The following is a 27,477-nucleotide window of genomic DNA, read 5'->3' as shown; positions in this document are numbered from 1 at the left end:
ACCAAAACCATACCTGTGAATTCACATACGCAAGATTGCATAACCAAACCATTTACAGACATATTTTAGCATTACTTTGCAACAGTAGGCATTAGGATTTTGAGAACACAAGAATGTCTGAAATTCAACCTGTGTGCTTCTTTATCCCTTAACAGTTAATTAGAATAGGTATAATTGAGAACAAAGAGCCAGCAGAGCTTCTGCAGAAAGGTGCAACAAATGTCTGGATCAGACAAACTTGATGAGAATCATAAAATGCAGATTGGAGATTTCTCCTTCAGCCAAGGTTTTAGAGAAATATATTTTCCTGGCTAAAAAGGATGGCACAGCACAGTTTTACAGAGGAATATGCAAAAAATATAAAGAGGAGAGTCCTGTTTTCTTCCTCAGTAATCCCATAAAATCAACCATCTGTTTTCATAACAGCTCCAGACATTTACCTGACTGCTGACAGGGCCTTTCCCTGTCACCTGAGGTGAGTCTACACTCTCTTTTTGTGTGCTGTCAGTGGTAGGTACATGGCTAGAGTTGTGCTCGTTATTCCCCGGTTTCCCATTAGTGTGACCAACTTGTTCTCCCCGGTTGCAACAACTGTGCAACCTATTTACTTGTAGTTCAGAGTTTCTCCCATTCATGGCACAAAGCTGAAAAGTAAACAACAGTTAAGAAAACATTTGCTTGCCAAAGCCCACCATGAGAAGGTGCAAGCCCTCTTTGCCAGAGCCTGGACCTGTGTTTATTCACACCCTCAGCACTGTCTCATGCTCTAGCTTGGCACTGTAGAAGAACAATCACCATCCTCTTCAGGCTCCCCTCCCTCCCCTTATTCAGCCTTTGAGAAGTTACAAAATATAACAGAACACTGTTTTCTGAGACTATATTGACTGCACTAAGTACCCACAATACTGTATATTTGCTATTAAGAACATGAATGTGTGCTTTCAAAGTGTGACATTCAGGGCTTCGAGGATGTGAAAGGAATTAGATGGATTGTTCTGTCACTTAATCCGAGGCTTCAATGTACTTAAAAAAATTTGTTTAAAACCCCAAAAACCAGAATACACATTTTAACTGTTGAACTTTTACCAGCTAAAGGAGTTTGTAAGGACCCTATCACTATGTGGTTACAACAGAAGATACACAGTTAAGGTCAGGTCACGGTTTCCAAGAACATTCACAGGGACTGAGGATGAGGAAAACGAGGGACAGATCCTGCGCGAACCTTCAGGAGACCGAGCTGCTCACTGGGGAAGTGCCTTGAGTATTGCATTCACTTCCTCTGCAACCGCTGTCAAAGCAAACTCAAACTGCTCCTGCGGAGAGAACAAATGTATACTCTGAATAATAAAGCAAAACACTTTCCAAAAGCCTGGCGCACTATTCTGCAGCTGAGCATCCTCAAGACATTTTTAAAAATATGAATATGCAGGATGAACTGTACACTGCAATGGAAAGGAACAAAATGTTCTGGGATTATTGATGCCATATAACAAATTTGACAGCATCTTGAAGCTGGAGTCATTTTAATGGAGAAAAATGTTGGTAGCAGAAACTAAGCTACTGGGACACGATGCATTGCAACTGCATGGTCAGAAAGGTTTGGGAGTAGTTGATCACTAGCCATTTCCTTCTGACACAGAGATGGAAACTTGTTAACATAATTGAGATATGAAATAGGCGAGGTGCTGCAAAGCAGAGCCTTTGGCTTCTCTCAATACTGTTTCTAGTTGAAATCACCTAGAATAAATATCTTCTCACCTTATATCTATTACATAGAACAATATCTGCTTTTTGGTTTACCTGTTACTGTCCTTTTTCAGCCTCCCATTTTAACGGCTTTTCTGCACCCACAAATTAACTAAGGATGATTAGACCACTCTTATTCAAAAAAATACTTGAGAAGGCTTTTCTCTGTTATTAAATTACTGTAAGAACAAACCTAAAATTACAAACAGGCTTCTGCGCTGGGTTGGCAGAGGTGTGAAGGACACAGCCATGAACAGCCACCTCTTCTAAGCGGAACACTAACACACTCCTGAACTGTGTAGTACTACAGAAGGACAAAGGAATTTTACTTCGTCAAGGTTAGCAGAAGCTACATTTTCTAGGCAAGTCATTTTTCTTCCAAATTTAGCTTATTCAAGTATCCGACAGGATGATTCGGTGTTTGCAACTTCTCAGATGAAGGAAGAAATGTGGGAAGTTTACTCAGAATACAGGCAAATCAAGGACACCTCACAAGGACTGTGGAGAAGCTTCTGGGTTTTCTAGAAGTAATCTAGTGGTTTAAGCCAGCCAGAGTCAAGAGCAGCTGAAGAACTGACTTTGAGAATGGAGGTCTAATCGTATTAATTTTCCAGAGTGTTTCACTGTACTGTAGAAATCTGGAGGAAGGATGAAAGAACAAACTCCAGATGTGCAACTCCCGGTTTAGAAAGGCAGCTGACTTTTATTTCTTAAAATTCAGTGCCAGACTTCTCTGCCTTGTCTTACCCCACTGCAGTCATCTCCCATGTGGAGAGAAGCAATCATGGGCACAGTTCCTGAGCAGAAAAAGAACAAAACTCAGAATAATTTCTCAGAGACATTGACACTCAAGGATTTTGCTGTCTGCTTGGTGCTGTCAAAGTGGCATCCTTGTACATTTGCTGGACTGCCGCCAACAGTTTTCCATCAGACATCAATTCACCCTAAAGAGTAGGACTCGTCCTCATTAGGCACAGAAAATGGTGTGTATGCCTGCCTATGCCTCTCCGCACTCCCCAAGGTCTCTGCAATTAAAGAAAAGACTGGAGATGCTGGTGGCCACCCAGGAGCATCAGCTGTATTTTAACAGAGTGTGCTGAATATGTGAGAGCAGCTGGAGGGCAGTGGAAGCAAAGAGGAAATTCATCTGGACATGCCATGCCATAACCAAATTGGGTGCTTGTACGAGCTCATAAAGCTTTAGAAAATTTGAGCTGGTGCATGAGAAGTACTTGCTGCTGGGAGAAAGACCTTGGCAGGAAGAACTGGCAGTGGCTGGAGCCCATTGGTGCAGTCCTGCAAGATGGGAGACCTGTGGAGCAGCCTGGGTAGGGTGGGAGATCCTTCTGCTGGGGCTGGCCAGGAGAGGGGCAAAACAGGTGATCCCAGGATGCTGGAGCTCAGATGTGAGTGGGACAGCTGGTCCCTGTCACCGCCAGTCCTTGGAGCATGGGGAGCACAAGAACAGAAGAGGCTGATCTGAGCATGGTGGAGTTGACATGGTGATGCAGCCAAGTTTCAGAGTGGTGCAGATGCCTCTTCCAAGATGTGGGTGTCAGTTCGGAAGAAGGGAAGCTGCCCATGGTAATGAGGCTACCTAATGTGCTCTTCATCTGAGTATTTTACAGTCAGGAAAAGCTTTTAAGATCAGGGACTGCAGTACTTTAATGTTACTCCCACTGATGAAAATAACATATGTTACTGCAAAGTTATTCACTGGGCAAATCTGCCCTTTAACCTTGTTGTTCTGAGATGTTCACCTTGTTGTGAAGATCTGTCAGGGTGGAGATAATCTGACCTGCAACTAGCTTTATCCCTCGCAGAAGGGTAGCCCTCACATGAGCACAGGGCATCATTGCACCGCCTGAAGAAAAGTGTCTGTTTCATATGAGGAACATTGACTGATCAACATGAACTCCAAAGCTCATAATGGATACTGGAGACAAGTTCAGTGGAGACCACCAGCTAACATCAGGTGCAACCTTACATTACTGAGGCAAAACAACTTACAAAGCATCATCTTTACAGTCAGAGCTCAAAAATGACTGTGAAACACTACAGTGAAGGGGACAGTAAAGCAGACACATGAGCTGTATGAGGACATGGTCTTTCTGGAATGGTGCAGCTGAGCTCTTCCCCCTCCTTCCTTTTGCATAATATGCACAGGTGACATGCAAACAGTGCAGCTTTCCTTGACATAAATCACCAGCCTCCAAAGGAAAGCCTTTACACACCTTTTGCACGTTCTCATGACAACAATCAGAGTGAGAGCAAATTAATTTCAATAATGTTTAAAGAAGCTCAGTTTGCTGTTTTGTAGAGCTGCGCTATCATTCACACATGCTATTCACATAGACAAAATTTACTGGAGGTGAATTTTAACATCTAGCTTTGCCTAGAAAACAGAGCCAGAAAGCCATATTTTGTGGCATCAGTCCTATATATGCATCGCTTATAGGCATCACCTACAATGCAGAGATGACAAGGACGTATTTAGTAAAAAATAATAGGCTGTTTCATTAAGTCTACAAATAAAAATTCCCAAGAAAACAAACTGAGTAAATATAGCATATATGACCCAATAAAGAACCTTAGCTAAATATTACAGATATGCCCAAGGAAAGATACAGGAGAGAGTAAAAAAGGAAATATGTATTCTTCCCATCACAGAGAATACACTTTTTCCTTCATTACTTTCTCCTCTCACATGTGGCATATCAATTCTATTTTATGATTCCCCTGCAAAAAAATACAAACAAAACCACAAGCCCTCTATTATGCTTCTCAGAAATGCAGAATGCTGTTATGATAATTTCATTACCATTTATTATATACAGTGCTTTTGAATTAAAGATCCCTTCCAGAAGACAAAATGTTGCAAACAAATCTTTCACATGCTCATTGAAAATGTGGAGTGCTGCCTGCTGGAAACACAATAACACTGGTGAAGGAAGTTGGTGTTTATTTTGCCTAGGGATATTCTGTAATTGGCATTTCTAACCTGACTTTTAATCCATCGTTTTAAATTACTCCAAGAGTCTAATATTCCTCATTTGTATTCAGTTGGGAAAGCACAGGGGTTTGTTTAAATCCATCAGAAAAATTCTCTGGGGATCATGCATTGCTAACATGTAACCAGATATTTATAATTTGCAAGACATTAGCTTGAATAAGTGATTTGGGTGTTTTTAGGGAAAATGACAATGATGGAAGAAGGAGCAAGAGCAGAGATAAGCAATATCCTTAGAAAATTTTTCATCCTGGATGAAAACACAGGATGCATTTCTTTTCTGGAGTTTTTTCGGATAAATGTTTGGAGGGGAAAAACATGTCTTGAGTGAAATTTTCATGGGACTGAAGTAACTATTTCTGAGCTAAGTAAGAGCAGTTGTTCACAGAATCTCATTCTTTGGTTATGGAACTTTGCTTTTTCTTTTGTTGAAGGCAACAAGCTGAAATTTCTCCGCACTGAGAAGGAAACTGAAATCTGAGCTCTATATTTCTACAGATCAGCTATATATTTTGGATACATTTACACAGTAGTTTAGGACTTGCATCTTCCCTCAGAGTAAATATATGTGACATTGGATACTGTGTGCTATTTGCATCTTTTTTCCAGCCTGAATAATCAAAGCAGAAGAAAGATTTGTGCAATTTTATGTCTTACTTGCAGATAAAGATTAGTTAGCTTTGACTGGCTCATCTTTATTTTTCATTCACTTCCTTAATTGGTAAATAATAATTAATGCCCCCCCAGCTGTTCTCCAGAACCACACATCCTACTATTATAGGGAAGATAAAATGATTAGGAAGGGATTTAAGAACAGTTATGAACCAATGATTCCTGCAACACACATATTTCACTGTTGTCCCTCAGCAATTTCAATTCCCTAAATGCTGCACACTTTCCTATCAGTTCCAGCCTGGACATGGCACTGCCTGTCACAGCATTTTTGTTACTCAGTTTGGGGCTGTAACTCTCATTTGATATTTTACAATGTCATATACAAATTTATTTTTTCTCCATGAAAAAATGAGTTTCCTGATTGTCATATTTGCAGCTCTTAAATTGCAGCTAATACCCCAAAATATCATTCACAGAATCATAGATCATTCCATGCATCACTGAAATTGTTAATAACAGAAAGGTTCATTTCTAATTTAAGGGGCTACAGTCACACCATCAGCTATCTTTAAAAGTTTCACGTTGTGGAAAAATGTCAAAACTATTACAACTGACAGGAATTATAGAGTAAGATGTTCACTTAACCAAAGGGTACAAATAAAGTTACCATGCTACATCCATAAAAGATATGGCTTTAGGCATGATGTAAGCTCTTCTGTACAAAGATACTAAAAATGAGTCAATTTCCTACAAAACTGTATTTCCTTTAATTCAAAAGTTTTTTTCCCAGAAAAGAAAAAAAAATGCAGCAGTTAGTTACATTCTCTTTAGTAAGTTGAATCTTTAATAAAAATATTACATGCACAGTTAAGCACAGATACTCTAAGAAAATAATCCATATTTCAGGATGAAAGCAAGAACATTCTTTTAAATGCACATTTTCTCTAGTAGGCTACAGCTTGTTGTCTTGACTGCCCTTCATATACGGTAATCAAGACAGATGTTGGAGATGCTACAAAAAAGAGCAGATGCTAAAGATATAAGATGCTAAAGAAAGTAGCCTAGATAAATCTTCAGCATAAATAAACCTCAGTTGGTAGGGAGCCAAACAGAGTAATCAGCAAGCGACCTGCGTTAAATTAGGTCATACCCTCTCTCTTCTGTCATGAAAACAACTACTGTGAAAGACCTTTAATGTATTTAAAATCCCAGTGGATTTATTGACAGTACCTTTGTCTGGACCATGCCTGGTCTCTGGTCCCTCAAGTGCTCCAGGGTAGCAGCAATATCAATCTCTTTAGCACCTGCAACAAACCACAAATTGGGCTGAGTTCAGAGCGCAAGATAATCCATGCTGCGTCTGTCAATCTCTTGCTATCGGGTTCCCTTTGGGCTAACAGTCCAATTGAAAATTATTACATCCATCTCTCAGCAGACTTGGCAGGCAGCTGCAATTTTTGTGTTCATATAGAAAAATAAGAGGTTGGGGCAGCTTTTATTAACATTAATTCAAGAAAAGCCAGAGAAAAACAAATTCTTAAAAATGCCTGTGCACCTAAAGCAGAATGTATTTTGCACAACCGAAGGGTCTGTTGTGGCAATGCCACCAAGTGCCCCTTTGTCACTTCTGAGAGTATATGCACGGAATTGAGGGCCTGAACCACACAAAGATTTATACTGTTAAAACAAGATTTAGGTGAACTTTTGTAACCTGCAGCTGAGATCCAGAAAACCTGTCTGTGGCTTCCTAGTTCATGACCCACCAGACCATTTTGCTGCATGACCGATGCTTCAGCTGGCAAATCTATCTCATTTTCTTTAGGTTATACTGTGGGTGTCTGGACACGCTGCTGTACAGTGATTGGTAGCACCAGGATGCAGAAAATAGGCACTCACAGATGAACTGCTGTGTGAACTGGCTACCTTTCTTGCAAATGGAGGTGCTTTCTTTTAAGACATGATCTGTGAAAATCAAAATAAGTTCTTGTGCCTCTCACATTCACATAATCAGGCTCTGGCCTGGAGAACTGAAGGGGAAAGGGAGATGTTGATTTCCTTCTCAATTTTCTGCAGTTTAAGACATGTCATGACCACCCTCCTCATTTTTTTGAAGGGATTAAGAGGAAATCAGGAGTTTGGTTCCTCCTTTATGAACTCCAAGAGTAGAAACCTTGCTGGGAATCCTTCAAGCTGAGAAGTTCAGCTACAGAGAGTTTGGCTCTCTCACATTGGTCCTCTTCTGCATCTTGCAAGAACATTGCATAATGCCAAAGCTCCAGGCAGATGGGCAGAGGGTCAACCTAGTCCAAGTGTAACTGCCCCATCTCTGCTTTCCTATCCTCTACTGCCCTAGTTGGCCGTGCATTCTCCTAGGGCAGATATGGGTCCACAGCTTCTAAAGCTTAGAAAGGTGCTGAGCTTGGGTCTCTCCTCTTTTGTACATATACTTTTACCGTTAGATGGTTTATCAAGGACAGGGACTGGCTACAATTCTGAAATCTGCTCTATTTTACAGGGTACTCAGCAGTGTGCTCTGAAGAAGACCACTGCCCTTGGATGTGCAATTTGACAACCATTTCCTATTGCCTGGGCCCTAGAAATCTCCTGGTGCAGCCTGTGCCAATTTGGGACTGCCTTCTGGGAGCATTTAAATATCTCCAACTATTCACAAGGGTCTTGGTGCCTAACTTGTGTGCCCTGCACCTAAAGCATTGCTACTGCAATAGCTAACTTGTACACATCTAGAGCATGTACTTGTTTAGTTCTCAGGACTGGATTTGGAGGCCTGGCCCCAAGGTTTACCTCTCTTCCTACAATTTCTGTAATTTAAGAGCTTATGTCTTACTGTAATTAGGTTCATGTCAATGTAAACATCACACACCTCCTCATTTACCCAACTCACCTTTATAACACAGCATCATCTTTTAAAAAATTAAAAAAGGCAACTAATAGTGAACGATTTAATTTGGTTTCCTTTGACAAAAGATACAAGAAGACATTTAAAAATAACATCAGCTCTACAAGAATAATAGATTTGCAATACATTCCTCATATCAAAGAAAGTATGTTCTTCAGCTGTTTCAGAAATGGAATGAGTTCATTTAGTAAATATAACAGTGACAACTTAAAAAGGGTATCTGACAGATCTTCTTACTACTTACCGTGGGTTGTGGCATTCTATGGCTTTTGCTTCCTCTACCCCCCCATACCACCCCTCTCCAAATTGTACAGGATTTTACAGGTATAATCTTTGGAAAAAACAGAAAGCTTTAATTTAAAACAACACCCCCCCCCCAACCTCCTTACAATGGAGCAAAGCGATACATACTCACATATGCTGTGAAGTCTGATAACAGTGACAGTAATTATACCTTAAGTCTGCTGCAGGTTTTGCAGTGGCAGTTCATCTGGAAAGCACCAGTAAAGGTACACTCTTTGTAAACCCCAACGCTGGTTGTGCCTTTCAGTGTTTAGTCTCACATGTGCAACTAGGTGGGATTTTCTTGTTCCACCACAGATGTCCATGGGAGCAGACTTGTGTGAGTACTGCGCACACTTTACAGCCTACTTGTGACCTCATTAGATTACCAGGAATTAAAATGTCCCAGTAGCATCTTGGCTTTACATAAGAGGAATTCACTCTTTAAGAAATTAAGATATGAGAAATTTAAGACACCAGCATCCATGTATGAGGTTGACCACAGCCCTGAGCTGGCCTCTGAGTTGTGCTGGAAGAACGGACCTGGAGGTCTTCCCAGTGGATCTGGCAGGCTTGAGCGCTGCATAGGCTTCCCCATGCCTGTAAACACATACATCCCCGCTCCAGTGAGAGACGGTCTTTAGTTGAAAACACTCTAGCCTCAGGACAGAAAGGGAAAAGGTTCATGACAAGATCTAATAACTTTAATGGCTAGATGGGCTTCTGAGCTTACGTTTGAGAGTTAATTCCTCCATTTCTGTGATGCAAATTGCAGGCATTTACTTGTGAACCGATGCTTGCTTTTTTATCATCATTAGCAGAATGACATGCCTAATAGTATGAACAACGCCTGATTATAAAATCCTGATTAAGCAAACCGCCAAAGCATATGCTTGCACTGGAATGTAAGAAGAGTCGTAGTGGGACAGTGTGCTTAAAGGGAAGCTTGTTTTGAAGTCTTCTGCCAGTAGAAGTCCCTGAAACATCAGTTTTTACTGATTGGTGTCACCCAGCCCATGAGTTGTGATGAGCACATCACCCACAAGCACTTGTGATGTCCTCAGCCATAGGTAATTAAAAGGAAAAGGAAAGCAAAGTATGATTTGACCCTAATAACTGTGTTGTTGAGAGGCCAGAGGGTTAGAGGCAAGGTGAACAGATGCAGAGTTTGGTTTGCTAACCCTTTTTCCACTTCTAAATACCCCTGATACTATGGTGATGGAAACTACCTAAGTGCCTAGAGACGCTGATCAACAAAACTCAGTGCTGCAAGGATGGTCAGCTGTTTTGGAAGAAAAAAACTTGGAACAAGAAAACTCACACGAAAAAGGACAAAATCAGTGGCATAGGATAAAGCTAGCATTACTTGTTTTCCCTCTACATGAACAATACCTTTCTTCCTCCTCAGCATTGGCCACTACATGTTCTGCATCTACTCCCCTATTGTGCCTAAAACAAATGAGTTTAAATATATATTGCTAGTCCACTACTAAACCTCATTTTGTGATGAGGGCTTTTTTTCTACTCAAACTTATGCTAGATTGCTGTTATATTATGTAAATTCAGCTGACTTCCACTGATGTGTGTGATAGTGTGTAAGAAGTATAATAGAGTATTGTGGACAGTTCTGGTGTCCTTAACATAAAAAGGACATGGAGCTGTTGGAACAGGTCCAGAGGAGGGCCACAAGGATGATAAGGGGGCTGAAGCATCGCCTGTACGAAGACAGGCTGAGAAAGTTGGGGCTGTTCAGCCTGGAGAAGAGAAGCTGCGTGGAGACCTCATAGCAGCCTTCCAGTATCTGAAGGGGGCCTATAAGGATGCTGGGGAGGGACTCTTCGTTAGGGACTGTAGTGGTAGGAGAAGGGGTAACGGGTTCAAACTTAAACAGGGGGGGGTTAGGTTAGATATAAGGAAGAAGTTCGTTACAGTGAGGGTGGTGAGGCACTGGAATGGGTTGCCCAGAGAAGTGGTAAATGTGCCATCCCCGACAGTGTTCAAGGCCAGGCTGGACAGAGCCTTGGGTGACATGGTCTGGTATGATGCATGGCAGGGGGGTTGGAACTAGATGATCTTAAGGTCCTTTCCAACCCTAACTATTCTATGATTCTATATTGCAACTAAGGATATTAGGGTCAAATCACACTTTTACTGAGATGGCTGCAAAATATCCATACACTGTTAAGGTATTTTAAGCACTGCTTATCTGGAAAGCCCACATACAAGCTAAATTTGATGCAGTTGTTTAGAGTAAAATTTGGAAGAACTTGATCCACTGATTCCAAGGATATTCCATTATTGGAAGTGCTTTGCTCTGGCTACTAAACTATGAAGTCCAGCAATAGATGGAGATATCAATTTATTGTCATAAAACAAATAATCTAGAGGAAGGGTTAAAAATACTAGGCTAGACGGCATTGACAACTGGAAAAGAGAACATAAAAATGTGTCAAAAGGCAATATTTTTTATCTTTTCTCCCCACCAATATGTATCTGTCTGCTTAACAGTGCTACTGTTGTTTGTGAAAATAAAGGGAGCGCTAAAAGAGGAGCATTTAAAGAATAAAATACTGTCTTTTCACCTTTTGACTGTATTTTACTCTGCAGGGAATAAATTTGGTTTGTGTTTGTGACAGGTTCCTTTTTCACAATGGATTTCATTGCTTGTTTTAAATGAATGTAGGAATGTAACATAGTGTGACACTGAGCTAATGTTATACCAGCAGTATTGTGAAAAATGGCTGTGTAATGTGCAATGTTTGGGGTTTTTTTAAACAGAACATGTATTTGCAGTAACTCACTGTGAGCCAGATACTACTAGCCTTCTTCCTGCCCTTAACAGCTCAGTGAGCTAGCTGAGTAAATACCTCCAAAAGCACTTCCACACCAATGCAAAGCAGACTTTAAACTTCAGTAATTAACTATCATCTTCCTAAAGGCTTCAAGCATTCACAGTGAGTGCACAACAACCCACATCAGGAACATTAACTGGATAAACTAAAAGAAAACAAGAAAAGATGCAAGCTAAATGATATTTTGCCCCCAAGGAGAGAAGCGGTTTCTGAAGTTTAGGGTCATATCCTCTGCAACCCTTTCTCTCCCCACAGGTACCAATGCAGGGTGCACACTGGCACTTAACAGCTGGTGCTCCTGATTAGCAGATCCCAAGGGGTTAAAGTGTTTGCCCTTAGACAGGCGCATAAGCAGAGTATCCAGCACGTCATAAAAACATGGTTAAAAGTTGAATTGCCTTTTCCTCCTGCAATAAATAAAGAACTAGCCAAATTCTGCTGCAATAGGCTCTATGAGGTGACCAGCAGATCGCGATATTTAAAATCATCCTAAATTACATAATGTTAGTTTTATGACTAAATAATGAAATATTCCTTCTCTTCTCATTCCCTTAAACATGGCAGGGGACCTATTTTGCTAAGCATGAGACACATGAGAAACACTCTGTGGAGGATAATCCGTTCCACATTGTAGCAGCACTGATGTCACTGTGATGGTACAGGAATATGTCAGACAAAGTTTGTCAAGAGGGGTAATGTCTTTTAATATATCATCTGTGAAGGAAAAATGAAGGCATTGAAAGTGGTTTTCAGGTTCATCAAACTATGGAGCTTGTGCACCTGAAAACGCGCTGAGTATATTTTCTTTTTCAGTTATAAGAACAATCAGCATTTGTTACACAAATGTATGAAAATTTTGGCTTAATTAAGGTAAGCTTTGAGATTTTATTTTTACAAAATAGACTTGAACATACTTGCATTGAAAGCAAAGTCAAAAGTCCTATTTTATACATTACTAATGAAACTGCAGCAGTAGATTCTATGAGACTGATAGAATTTTATATTAAAGCGCTGTCTTAAAAGGAATATTTTAGACTCTAGAAGCTCTGAATTTTCTGTGTATTTATAAAAATAAAATGATCTTTAAATACTTCATCAAAGCCATTATTTGTGGGGGGTTTCTTTTTAAATAACCCAAACTGAAGAGTTTTCTTTGTGAATGTTTCACAAATATATATCACTCATAAATATTAAATTAAAAAGGATTTTTCTAGCTGGGAACAACTTTCAGATCTACCGGCATATAGTCTCAAAGAGATATGATTATAAGTCTGCATAACGGCTATAATTTTGTTAATGTGAGTCCTAAAGGATGGTTATGTTTAGATACATTTGAACTTTTTTCCAGGCTGAGACACTGACTTCCTGCAACACACTGGTTAAATCATTAAATTCACCCTATGTTTCACACCATCATTTATAAAATGAACCATTTTTTTCCCACCTAGTAAGTTGTTACAAGGCAAATCCATTAATGATTACAAGGTACTTGGACACTAGAGAGGTGAGGACTTAGATAGATATTCTGGGTTTTTTTCCAATATCCTTTGCAACTTTCTCAGCCCTCTTTCTGTTCCCCTTGATCATAAAGTTGAATATATGATGTAGGAGTCATGATGAGCCGTTGTAAATGGGGATTATTAACACTGTTACCATTTCTCCTTAAGGAGATGATGATGATCTGTGTGGCAAAAAGTGTTTGTCCCAACAGGAAAAAATGGAGCACTAAGGGGAATACAGAAATGACCTGTGAAGTGCCTTTCTTTTTGCAACAGGAAGTATTCAAACTCATTCTAGTCAGGTATTACTGACATTAATGCTTAATGCATTTTTTTATATTTAATATATTGTATAGATTTTGAACTAGGCCTTGAAAGGCAAAGGGACTTGTTAGGTCAGATTAAAACCCATTTTGTTATAATCTCAATGGAAGAGTCCCTAATACAGTTCTTTCTGCTGCTGTTGCTAGAAGCTGAAAAAGATCCAATTAATATTTGCAAGACCCTGCTGATTGGCAGCCTTTTAGCCTCAGAGTCATGTGTGGTGCAGTATTCACAGGCAGTTGGGACCACCGTGGAAGAATCACTTGTAATACTATGAAATAGCAAAAATACACGAGAAAGAAAATTAGGGCAAAAATAAAGTGTCAGCAAGGACAATGAGCTGTCTCATCAAAGCGTGTCTGTGTTTAGGAAGAATACAAGTGTTTTTCATGTTTGGGTGATGACTGCATGACTCATGCCTAAAAATGATGCTTCATGGTCAAAGCAAACTCATGCACAGCAACTTTATGCTGCCTTTTTTCCCTCCCAATGTGAAGACTCTGACAAACAGGCTTTCTTGGGTTTACAGTGCAATGTTTTCTGCCCCTTTTCCACATTCAGCTTTGCCTTAGCAGGAAGGTTTTGAGCTGTGGAAACCAAACGAAAGAAACATCCTAAAGAAGGACAGACAGTAACTAGATTCAGGTCTGCCAGGAGCCCAACACATGAAACAGGCCAATCTATACTGGTGGCTGTGGTAGTGTATAGAAAGAAAAGTGGGCTCTCTGGGGCATTTGGAGGTAAATCAGTACTCATGGACTATTACACTGCCATTGCTATGCTGTTTCCAGTGCCCAAGCTAGCCGGACGTAGCACGGATATGCTACAGATTTGCAATGATCCTAAAGCCCTAGATGCCTCCAGCTTCCCACTGACAGATTCTAAAGGATGGCTTCTGTTAGCTGCTCCAGCAAGTGTCTGCCCCATTGAGTACTTAATGTTGCAGCGAAACATTTAATCACACCATATGAGGGGCAAACTCAATCTGATTAAAGAAGAAAGGGTCATAACTAGGGGGGGCTGTAACACCACTTCTTCACTGACCATTAGTTTTAATGGCATACCGGTAATATTTACTAACCAGCTTAGTCTCAAAGGCCCAGCCTCATCTCATCTACTCCAGCCATCCTTGAAGTTCGAATCGAAGTTAGTCATCTCCTCTCCCAACAGCTAAGAGAGAGATGGGAAGCTCTGATGGGCAATTCATTTGCCTGAGAATTATCCTCCAGAGGTGCATATCATTCTCCACTGATGACTGAGGAGACCTAGACAAGTAGGTTAGGTGAGATGCTTAATGCTAGATATTTTATATGGCTAAAGTTAGACAGACTGATCCTGGCTTGAAAAGAATTGAGTTTCTATTCTGCATTTTTGGGCTCACAGATGCTAGAATTTGCCAAATCTAACAGTATTTGAGACCTGTGTTTTGTGTCTGTTTCTTTCCCCTCTTCCCTCACCTCCCCAGTCTAGCAATTCTGATGGACATGGCAGAAGAAAAAGCAAAATGGAACCACAATGAAAAAATAATGTAGGGAAGGCCAGAGAAGTGAAAAACACATTGTAAGAGTAACTGCTGTTTGTATAGTGCTCTGATGCAAAGAAACGAGTATTTTCTTCCTTCAACTTGCACTGTCTGAGTGCCCACTAAATACAAACACTTGTAAATAATAAGAGTGAAAAAGGGATCTGAACAACAGCTAGAAACCACAAAAAAAAAAGCAATTTTCATTTGTAGTTATCCAGATGTCTGCTGCTGTAGCTGCTGGAGTTCTGCTATTGGCCAGGAGGATCATTTGATGCTTTTCATGGAAAGAGAAAAGCGTCAGCAAAAACCTAGTGAGGGACACACTTTTAAAGATAACAAAAAAGATAAATGTATTCAAGCTGGCATTTTCATTAAAAGCTTATTCTGTCTCTGAGATGAACAAAATCTGTGTGCATCCATATATGTTGATCCAACATATACCTGAATTAGTGAACTGCCTGTAATTTCAGACAAAATTTATCTCTCTATACACCTAACAATGACCCAAATTAAAATTTCACTGCCTTCATTAGAAACCAAAGCAAAAGAACCACAACAAAAGAATCCAAAGGGAAAAGCAAGCATATAAATGGAGAAGGAATAAAAGTGAAGTAATGAAAATTATTGTGACAGTCATACACACAGAGAGCACGCATTATATAATTGTTTACACATTTCATATTAATACTTGAAAACTGCATGTTATAAATGTGATATGGCTTTGTCAGTACACAATCCAAAGAAAGGTGATACTGAAGATGAAACACCTAGGAACTGAACTGCCTAATATTTTAAAAACTGCTTCAGGAAAATAATGCTTCTAAGCTTACACTGATTTTAACAGACTTGCAGGGATAGAAATTCACTACTGACATGTCAGCCTTTAAGCTAATATCCTTTGTCATTGCAGAAAAAACATGCAGAAACCACTCACTGTAACTGAATGCAAATGGATGCTAATTTGAGGACCAATCCCTCCTCACTTCCACTGTGCATGAGAATATGCAACATCACATTCTGTACCATATAGGAATTGTTTCTCTTTTACATCTACATTCCCTCCACCTCCCGAGAAGTTAAAAATAAAAGGAATATGCCTAAATCGCTACATGCAAGAAATAGAAGTTAATGAGTTATATTCCATATGGGGCAAGATATCCCATAATCAACTATGGTCACTCCAGAAAATACCAGTGCACACATCTAAATTCAACTTACACACACATGCACACATCCAAAGTGTATACATAGCAAGAATTGCGGATGTGCAGCTACTGCCTACTTATAGGTGTTCCTCAGTACCAGCCCTCAAAGAGCTCTCCACAATTTTCTTCTTTTAGTACCTCTTCCAGAAACTACTGGTGAACTACCTGAAAGGCATTTTATCGCCAAGTGCTTAACATGAACACAGTTAAGAATTCTGATTGTAAAAATGACACTTCTGAAAACGTGCCTCAGTTGGCCCCCAAAAAATCTCAGAGTCCCCTTTGCAAAATTTGAATCTTCTTTACAGGGAACACAGAAGTAGCTCACCCTCATGAATCTAGTAACTTGTAAGAACTACATTTTACATTACTTTCATTTTAAGTTGCACAAAGGTGGCAGTGCTTTTATAAAACAGTACATGGAGTGACCTGAATCAAAGATGCCACTATTACCAATTCATTCTTTAATGAAGTTTATACTTAAAAGTGACTAGGCTGGTCCAGCTATAGAACTTGGGCAATAATTACGCTTTAGTTAGGTAATATACATTGTACCCTTTACAGCCAGAAGACTACCATCTGGTCAATTAAACATTTCCCTTCAAATGCTTCTATGGACTGCTGCATGAGATTAGCTACAGAAAAAAAGTAGTTCTTCACTCTGTATATAAACCTCCTTTTCTAAACGTTTGCCCAGCTGCTTCTCAAACTGATAGCATGGTACTTCTATGACCAGCTTGTTCACTTTTCCATATTCTAACCTACCCATTGTGTGAAAAAATGCCGCCCAAATTCCTTATCTGCTTGTCTCCTCCTTAGTTTCAGTCAATGACCTCTTGTTTTCAAATTAGTCACTATCTCAAGCTGCTTACTGACATCAATACATTCCTTTCAGGATCTTCTACTGCTCTATGGGGACCCCCCTTCGTGCTCCCTTTCCCAAGGAATAGCCCATGTCTGATCGGTCTTTCTTCACAATTCATTTGCCCCAAACCCTGGATAATTAGGATTGCTTTCTACCACACTTTCCTAGTCCCCCTTTTTTTCCAATAAAATCCCCAGAACAGCAAACAGCTCAAGAAATATGGCTCTTTTAGAGTAATCCCTGACTGTAAAAGAAGAAAAAAGCCAAAGAAATTACGTTATAACTTATTTGCTTTTTGTTTGTAATGTCTATATGCCATAAAGGAAACCTGCTAAAAATGCAGCCCATACTACATCAGGAAACATTAACCAACACCATCTTCCCCATGGTCACTAATTCATTTCACAACAGAAGCCTATAGAACATGCTACATTTTAATCATTATTTTATGAACTAACAATTGATGACTTTCTAGAGTCAATGAGACAAAAGCTTTAAAGATTTATATGTCAAAATGTGTTTTACAAAGGAAATAAACACAGTTCTAAATAGTGAGAGTTTGCTGAGCATCACCGGCTAGATCGTAAAAAACTGTCCTATACATTTGCTATACATTTTTGCATATAGCTGGGGGCCCAGCTCTCATTGTGATTAATTATCTGCTGGGAAAGGCTGCAAGAATGAGCACTATTTGCCTAATTGTGTTTCCAGGGTAACTCATTACATAAAAGTTACAATATATAAATGAAGCTCATTTGAAAAAACAGCCTTATAACATATGATATGTTTACATGAACACTAAGAACTTCCTTCAGAAACTGAAATAGCAACATTTCAGATTTACATGCTTAACATCATTGCTGCTGAGAACTAAGACAGTCTTGTGGATAGCACAATAGTGCACAAAGCAAACCTCAATTTTTTGGCTTTACCAACCTGCATTTTTTTCCTTCTTCCTAGAGATAATAATCCATCTCACCCAAATCTCAAAGACCAGCAACATGATTGATCCAAACTGCAGAATACCACCTATTTCTAATCCCACTTTTTGTCCTTTTACCGGACCTCCACCACCACCCCCCCCAAAAAAAAATAAATATCTAATCTCTCTTTTACACTCTGTATTCTCCCAACCACTGTATGACATGTAGTATGTTAAGTTTTATTTTCATGGGAGAAGCTGGATCCTGGGCTGAAAAAATATTCCCTTATTCCCCAACAGCATGTCAGAAATAGTCTGCTCTGGACTTGTATCAGCACAACTGAACAACAGAATCTTCTCAGACTTTGCATAAGGACTCAAAAATAAGCAGATTGAATCCATTTTAACATGAATATGGGCAAGCATTTTCTTTCATAAAATCCTTTCAGAGATGAGCTAACCCCACAACTTCATTATGATTGTTAAATCCACACAGCAGATAAGCAAAACCTCAGCAAGGGTTCAGATTAGCCAAAATCATTTGATCACGATGAGTCAGAGGGCGAATTAAGGAATCTTTTGTTTTGCCTTAAAATGTCATGGTATAAACTGCATCTGCTCAGAGGCTGACTCACAAGACCCTCAGACAATAGGGTAGTGGGGGCAAGGAAAGGACTTGGGGAGATAACCTCCGCAGCCAGCCCAGGCCAGAGTGTGTGCGCTCGTCAATTATAATCCGAGCTTTTGAATGTGAGAGAATAAACTGCTGGTTTGGCTTTGGTAAATCAAATCTTTTTGCTGGGTTTTTGAATTCGGAAAGCAATACTTTAAAAGGACTTTAAAATTCATATTCGCCTTTCCTTTGACTCATCTCATTCCAGCTAGTTCAAACACAGGAAAATAGATGGTCAGCAAACCCTAAGCAGCTGCTGGCTGGATTAATATCTAAAAATCAAACTATTATCGACACTATCCAAGCCTCTCAGTTCAGAAAAATGAAAGTAGGAAGACTCATAATCTCATTTTTTTTCTTTTTCATGCCAAAAACATTCAATAAAAATGTCTTGCAATATATCAAATTTTTAGTCACTACAATAAGCCTGCAGGAAATGAGAAGATTCTCAACTTTCCTCTAGATCACACAAAAAGAAAAACCTTGATCAGCTCAGAGTTATCCTGAGTTTGGGGTGAGGAAGGAAGGAATATCAAGTAGAACTAAATCAGTTTATCTTCCTTAGTTACAAAGAATTAAACATCAAGAACATTGAAATTCTCAGTAGAAATCAGCCTCAGAAAAACAGTTTCTGTCAAAAATTCAGCAAGCATTGTTATCCACAAAAACAATCCATTGTAATTTGCTGCATTTATTTAAATCATGGAAGTGCACATGAAGTTGAAATAAATCACTTCTTAACTTCTCTCTCAAAACCGAACTTGTCTTAAGCTGTCTATGAGGGAAATGAAAGGTGACTTGGTAACTGTCTTAAAATTGTAATACCCGTGTAAAAATAGTATCGTAGTTAAATAGCTGTCATAGTTAAAACACATCAAATAATGGTGCTTAAGCCTGTTATTGTAAGGCCAGATTCAATACCACTTAGCTTTTGGTATTACTTTGATAGGTATAGGATCAGGGTCTTTTAACTGCTCTCCATATGAATCTAGCAAGAGAAACAATCATAGTAATAAACTACATGATAAACAGCAGCACTAAGTTACTGGAACAACTAAACAAAAGGATACACTTGCATTTAAAACTTTCTGCTGACAGGACACAGGTATGATAGCACTGAATGACAGTTGAGAACAGACACTGGTTCTTTGAGTGTTCCTTTATCTAAGAAGATTATTTAATGTGGCTGTTTGGAGTGAATGCATAGATGCAGCCATTACACTTACTGCACAGAGGACAGTGAAATGTATTAGAAGTCCAACCCAACAGGAGATCCTTCCTGATGCCCTGCAGAGCCAGAGGGAGTCCCACAGGCTGGCGCTGTGTGGCTCTCAAGGGCAGCTGGGGGCCAGAAAGGCGTTTGCTGAGCAAGAGCTCCTGCGAGCTCCATGTGAGTTGTTGTGCATCTTCCCACCAGCTCAACCCCCCCAGGTACCCCAAGGGGGAATTTCTACCCGCAGTACCCATTCTACTGTCTGCAAGTGCACTGAGATAGGGTGCTTTGCCTTTTTAAAAACTCGGTACTGCTTTCTCAAAGGGGTTGAGGCTATCACACTGATGTTGCAGGTGTCAAGCACAAACCTCCCCCCCCAGCTGGATTTCTTTTCCCCTGCTTTATGCTTCAGGAAGAGGTCCCTTGCTGGTGGTTTTCAGCATCTAAACTAACAGGAGGGATAGCAACAGGCAAGACAGTAGAAGATATGAATTTATAACATGTTTAATAGACTAAGTATTAGCACTAATTCAGTGAGCAGTAGGAGAAGAAATTGTAAATGACAAAAGCATTTACAGTTAACTGTCTAAGAGAATGCAGGGAAGTAAATCATTACATGAAAAAGGAGCTCTTTTTCTCGTCCTACCCTATTAAAAACCTCACTAAAGAGCCAAGGCATTTATTGATTGCTTTCTACTTTCCCACTGCTGAAACTAAGTACTCCTCTATTTACTTTGATTTAAAAATGCATTATTGTCTACTTTCTAATAAACCAGACAGTGGAACAAGAAACTCAAATTATTCTAAGTTTATTCTTAAAAGTCCGGGTTTTTTTGGTGGCTTTTTTTTTTTTTTTTTGGTGGCTTTTTTTTTTTTTTTTTGAAAGACTGAAGGCCTTAATCCTTAAAAGCCTTTTTGAAAGAAATGTTACTAGATGCTGGCCTTGCAGCTGGGCCCAGATTGAAAGTGCACTTACATTTTTATGTTTAGCGCTGAAGGACTCTGAAGTTAGCCCTCGCACTCCACATAAAAGCTTTGGAAAGGGCATTCTTTGCCACTTGTGCAATTCATTCTCTAAGAAAAGGAAATGGAAAGAAAGATTTCATGTCCAGGGCTTCAGGCCTTTGATCATTTGATGAACATTGGATCCTCAACCTGGGCCTCCAGCTTCTCAGGCCAGACAAAGAGGGCCCCGGCCGCACAGGCTGGGCCTCGGTTCCCGCCCGAACAAAACCTTTGGCGGCCGCACAGTGTGACAGCCTGGGAAAGGCCCACCTCAGCAGGGCTGAGATGCCCGCTCTGCCCTTTGATCTTTCATTTAAACCCCAGCCAAAGCACCAGGTCAGGGGATTTCGCATCGCACACCCCCACGGGCAGAGGGGAGCAGGTCAAGAACAAAATGGGGGTGACCGATCTCCAAAAAGCCCTGTGACGCCTTTCTCTGGCCAGTTTCACATGACTTGTCTGGTATTGTGAAGCGCTAAGCCCACACTTAAAATGGAATTTGACATTACATGGTACAATGGAGTCAATAAATGGCATTCTTCAGTGCTTTTACAACAAAGTCAACCCTCCCTTAAGTGGCTGAAAGCCCCAAGCTAGAAAATACTTCTCATTTACTTCTTTAGGCGAGTAAGTTGCATATACTTTAAATCTAGTTTTCACTACAGCTGATGACTGAAATGAGCCGAACAAATACCTAACAAAAGTCTACATTAATTTTACGACGTACCATTGCTTCTATTTTTAAAGACTGGGTTGTCGCGTGGCAGGTAACAAGCACTGGAAATATGTCCATATTCCTTCACAGAGCGAAAACCTGTTTTCCAACAAGCATGAAAAACTAATCTCGTCCCACTGAAAAACGTATTTTCAGGACAGTGCTAAGGAGAAGGCAAACACACAACTTCTCTTAAGATCAGCAGCTGGTTCCACATGATGCTCACAGGCAGAAAATTCAGTCCACGTTTGATGAGACATGTCAACAGAATCTGAAGAGAAAGAAAATACTAAACTCTTCTTTCTAAAGGGACAGGATGCCACTATGTCCCACAGGACTGGGATATGCAGGATGCAATAGTAGATGACCACAAAGCATGGAGTGTATTTTTAAACTACATATAAAAATATGTCTATGCTAGAAGATTGTAAACAACTGTAAAGTGACTAGAACTCGAAGAAGTAAATACCGTTTCTCTCTATAAATTAATATACATTTTTACAATCGATACTTTTCCTTTAAATACACATATCTGCATAATGCCAGATCGAGGTATCTCAAGAACTCAGGTTAAGAAGTAAAAAAGGAAAATTACAATTTTTTGTTTATTTTCAACCTCAGGATTTCTCTTCTGCTTAAGATGCAGTTCTATGACACTGTGATACAAACATGGTCAAAGGAATGAAGACGGGGTACAATACATGAATAAAGTTGACTGTTATGTCTTTTAACCTATGATCAGGACTACATGCCCACTTTTAGCCTCCTTCTTTTGAAGACAGCATCAGTATTATAAATTTGGTTTAGTTCTAACATAAAAAGATTATTTCAGGATATCCCAAGTACTTCCCACCATGAACCATTTACCAATCAATAAAAAGTAAAGAAATGGCCCCAGTCTCTGGAGAATTACAGCCTTCATTTTAAAGAAACAACACTATGTACACAACAAACAGTTGACACATGATTTTCTGCTTCATAAAATTACATTTTACAGATAAGGAAACTAAGGAACAGAAATGTTTCGGAAATTATTCAGTACTGGACAGTGGCAGCACTGGTTATAGAGCATTAGATGATTTATTTTCAGTCCTCTGTGCTGTTCACTACAGTCTTTTTCCTCCTAAGAGACAAATCTGCACAGCACATGAGGCCCTGTCTGGTACCATCTCTCCTAGGCAATGGGCAACTACAAAAAGAAATCATGTTAGACCATCGTGGCTGGGTAGGTGACAGAGGACTGGGCAACACTGAAGCTGCCCTGGACCTAACTCACACACCCACTAAATAAGGATTCTACAGCCCCAAGGTATCTTCTTCTAAAACCTGTAATAACTATTTTAAATTTAAAAAAAAGTTTAAAAATTCAAGTACTTCTCAACAACAGAAAAACACCTGCTCATTCACAAAGCATTTGCATTTGGGTTTGTTGTTTGAAATTGCTATGAAAATAAAACTTAAGAACGCTCAAGAAAGAGTACAATTTCCTTCTAATTTATTCTCAGATTTTCTGTGAATATTGCTCCCTGCGTTGTCATGGCAACACAAGCACATCTTTCAGTACTGAGGAAGTAACGAGCCTTTCGATTCTCACCTTTGGCCATTTTATTGAGAACCATGTCAATTAGAATGTAGGTTCCACTTCTTCCCGCACCATCACTGCCAACAGAAAGGGAAAAAGAAAAAATAAAGCCTATCAATGTGCATCTAGACTCAACATGAAGGTACCTGCCCTCAGTGTTATACTGTTAACTCATAGGGGAAGAGGAGAGAACAAGGGGCTAAAGTAGGATACTGAGAGAGGAGAGAAACGTTACAACGAATTAACACAAGCTGATTGTGGAAGATTAACTATTAGTCTGCACAAGTAACAGGGCTCTGTTTTGATTTTTTTTTAACCAAGTTGTGCTTTTGCAAGAAAAGCGTTTTAAATAGTGGAAAAGTCACTAACCCTAAAACAGGATACCATTTCTGCCCAAAAAGTGTACATATAATGAGCTTATAGTCACTTGTATATGTGATCAACAGCCACAGAATAAGCTAGACGAGAACATTATCCAGAATGTCCCAAAATGTCACTGACTGCATTTGAACACAGTGGTCAGAGGGAATGCATATAAAGACCTGCTCAAGAACCAAAACATTTGATTACTGAGGGACTGTATTCTTTTTTTTTTTTCCCTACACATCACAAGAGGTTTGGTTTTTCTTTTTGCCTTTCCCTTTAATTCTTCCCCACTTGCAAAACCAGAAAAAATATTGTGTAATTACTAAGAAACAGCTTTAACTTTTGCTTGTATCATCAGCCCTTCCTCAGAGACGTGAGACCAATCCTTGGGAGGGGGGAAGCTTCCTCATCTGAATGCAGGTTGTGTCCCTTTCAGGGAGCAACGTGTAATTGCCAGCGTGATGCTCTTTTAGAGCTGCTGTTAGCAAACATAATTAAGACTTTAAGTAAAAGCTCTTTTTCTTTCTCTCCCCAAAATTTTTACAAAGGTGCATGTGTGACCAATTAGACTGGTATGTAGTTTTATTAATTAAGCCATTATTTTTATTGATAGCTCAATTTGTGTACAAGAATTAATGAAAGGAAAAATAATAGAACAGCGTGAAGCGCGTTATCACATTCTGTTTACAGGCAGGCTCTGAAACGTAATTTTTGTTAAGTCTCTGTAGACAGAGGTTTTTGTCTTTCAGTTACTAGATCACTGCTTAGAGAAAAGGAGGTAATGCTAATAATTTTTTTTCTATGTCTACGAAGGGAACAAAGACACAATCTTATTAGTTAAGCTGAATAATGAGAGACAAGGCAGCGATCAGGCCCAATAAAAACAAAAACTACTGAGCCGATAGTAGACATTTCCATCCATCACAGTAAGGAAAGAGGAAGAAACCTGGAGGCTCTTCATTCTGCATCAAATGTTTCTTTTCTCAGGCTTCCTGAGGGTAATGCAGACAAGCCTCTCTCAGAGCATTCACCTCTGCAGAGGGCCTCCTCGCAACCAGTGGAAGGTGCCCCTGCTGAGCCACACTTGAGAAACATATCCTTTCCCTCCTCACTCCCACCCAAAGTGGAGCGCTGCAAGTCAAACAACGTGCCTCTTAGCAGGGCTGGTTTTCTATCCTTATCTACAAGAATATAATCAATAAATAAGTGCAACATTCTCCTTAGAACCTCAAATGGCAAAATCAAACATTAACATTATTATGATAAAGTCTTCCATTGACTTGCCTGATAGCTTTCCTGTGCATCTATCAGACTGTCAGGCCTAAAGATAAACTATGCTTAAAGGATTACTCAATCTCTGAGTAGGTTTCCACTAACTGACATTGCTCTCCTCTTACCATGATGACTAAAAGCAAGCAAAGAAGAAATAAACCATAATTGAATGTTAATAAAATAGACTAAACTGGGAGGGAATGCAAGCAATCACTATCATTTTGAAGGAGATTTATGAAATTGAAGCGTTACTTATGTTGGAAAGGGTGGCCATACATTAACAAGTCATGGCACAAGATCTATGAAATTACAGGAAAGGATTATTTTATTATGAAAACAGATCCCAAGTCTTAATTAGCATTAAAACCCAGTTGAATTACATGTAATACCTTCAGCCTACCTCACTAGCCATTCATCTAAAGCTTTAATTTGCCCATATTGTTTATATCTATATCAAATTCTTACACATAGACATCTCTCTAAAGCTATTTTAGAAATTGTACTTGCCTGCAATGAACAACTACTGGACAAGAGCGACCCCTGTAGCACTTGTTTACTTTTCTGAAATAAAACAGACACAAAAAATTAATTGAGCATATTACATACTGTTTCTTTTGCCAACTGTCAAAAGTAAACAATAAGAAAAAACAAACATTGCAGTCTTTAAAGAAAGAGTCAGGTTGATAATTTCCTAATATAACAAGCAGTTGTTACATACAGAATCTTGTTTCAAGTTTGCTTCTGCTTTGCTGCTGTAGAAATCCCAGAAAAATCCCATTATCGCTGTTGGCTAGGCAAAATAAATGAGCTCTTTTCTCAAATGTCTCACATCTTAGCTCCAAAACTAAGATTATCTTGAAATGTTTTAATTTTTAAGTCAACTTTGAGTTCAAGAGCTTGTTCAAAGAAATATCAAGGAGCATCAAACTGAATCCAAAATTAAAAAGGCTATTCCAGCATACTTTGTACAATGTGTGCTGATTTGTTAAACCAGTTCTCCCCAGCAAGACAAATACCAACTCTCCTGAAAAGCTTCTCACAAAATTCTAAAATGTAATCTATTGTGGTAAAAATAACTAAAGCCACCAGTAAGCTTTACTGCTTTGGTTCCAGTGCAGAAGTCTTATATTTTTAATATTTACACATCATTATCTTTCACAGCTTCCTGGTTATACATTCTCAGTGGCAAGAGAATCTATGTGAAGTCAATCAATAAAAGTACAGCTACAGAACAGGTCTGCTGATATGTAAATTCAATGAAGGAATTAACTGGTGCTAAAGCAAACCAAGATACTCAGTCTAAGAATAGAGCCCACAAAATTGGTTTAGATCTATTTAAATTGCCTTATAAAAAAACAAAATCCCAAACCCTCTCTTCTGCTCTAGGATATATTTTGCATGTCAAGTATGCTACAAGCCCCAAAAAACATAAAATATGCACACATATGTTAACAAGGCAAGCTGAATTAAGGCTAAAATGAGAAAGCATTGCTTCAGGAAATCAAAACCTTTCATTCAATTTACTTGATGAGATGTTTGAGTTTATTGAAGCTAGAAGGTCTTCTATAAAACCGTTTCATAGGGTAGCTTCCAAGGGGTGCCCAGACCCTCTAATAGTTCCTCAGCACAAGTGTTATATAGGATCTTGACTGCTAAACTGAAGTGAGCTGCTGGAATTTGGCAACCCTGGCACAATGTTATTACGAATTTTAAAGCATAACTAACCTACTGAATCATTTAGTTCTTGGCTGTTCATCTATTCACTAACATCTGTGCTGTGAAAACATGCATATATCTTTAAACATTGCTTGCAGTATAGCCTAAAGATGCCTAAACTTCTAAATCTGACAGGGAGTCAAGATACCTGGAACTCAACCCAGACAGACCACGGAGATGTTGGTGTTGTCCCACAAAATAGTGTTTTCACATTTTACTTTTTATTATTTAAGATTCAAACCAAACTTGTTAACAATATTAAGTTCTTGTGATGATTCCCTTTAAACATTAGAATTCAGGATTTTTTCACAGTTCTTACTCTTTTGCTTACTGATGTAAATCATTCTTGCAGAGACATTCTGTCTCTATTTATATTCCTTGGATGTAAGTAATTAATGCAGTAGAACAATGTTCTATGAAATAAGTGACAAGGCATTGAGAAGCACCTGATTTTAGAAGTCAAATGGACCATTTATAATGTCCATAAATGCATATATATGGAGGCACTACCAAGCAAAACTTCAGTGACTTAAGCTGCAGGAGAGTTTTCACATGAATGAACCATTCAGTTCTTGGTGGTCATAACTGAGGATATACTCCTTCTATACAATATAAAGCCTGACATTAGTTTTTTGTATTGTACAGTAGATTATATTTGAAACATCTGTAACGGTGTCTGACAAAGTCAGTCTGCATTCCCCTACATGCAGCTGGTCATTGTCCCATCCCCTTCACCCCCCATCACGTGCATTAGTAACAAGTTGTTTCTGCGTTTAAGGTATTAAATAAAAGCTAATAACTACAGAGGGGCATTTCCCATTTCTTGTTTTGCTTGTGTAGTTTCTTTGTTCCTTGTATGGCACCAGTAGAATCCTAGAATCATAGAATGGTTTGGGTTGGAAAGGACCTTAAGATCCATCTAGTTCCAACCCCTCTGCCATGAGCAGGGACACCTCGCCCTAAACCATGTTGCCCAAGGCTCTGTCCGACCTGGCCTTGAACACTGCCAGGGCTGAAGCATTCACAACTTCCTTGGGCAACCCAAACACTAATAAGATATTTTCATGTTGTGACTAGCCATCTACCAAAGTCCTAATATAATTTCAATGAGAAACTCGATCTCAACCTATCAGTAAATCAGACCTCTCAGTAAATCAGACAGCCAGAGACACA

General features: G+C 39.3%; 1 protein-coding gene across 1 annotated transcript in view; it reads right to left on the bottom strand.

Moving 5' to 3' along the window:
- Positions 1-510: 510 nt before the first annotated feature.
- LOC104406412 (receptor-type tyrosine-protein phosphatase N2-like) overlaps positions 511-27,477 on the bottom strand; it is a gene marked incomplete at its 5' end in the record, with an annotated part of 31,877 nt that continues 4,910 nt past the window's right edge. The window contains 4 exons of the mRNA XM_010015380.1: positions 511-1,313; positions 6,602-6,675; positions 22,963-23,027; positions 25,096-25,149. Coding sequence (XP_010013682.1) covers positions 1,242-1,313; positions 6,602-6,675; positions 22,963-23,027; positions 25,096-25,149 — 265 coding nt within the window. The remainder of the gene's footprint in view (positions 1,314-6,601; positions 6,676-22,962; positions 23,028-25,095; positions 25,150-27,477) is intronic.

Source organism: Nestor notabilis, unplaced genomic scaffold (genome assembly GCF_000696875.1).
Source record: "Nestor notabilis isolate BGI_N333 unplaced genomic scaffold, ASM69687v1 scaffold1255, whole genome shotgun sequence".
NCBI classification, from domain to species: Eukaryota; Metazoa; Chordata; class Aves; order Psittaciformes; family Psittacidae; genus Nestor; species Nestor notabilis.
Note: the sequence above shows the minus strand (reverse complement) of the source record. Positions and strands in the feature narration are given on the sequence as shown.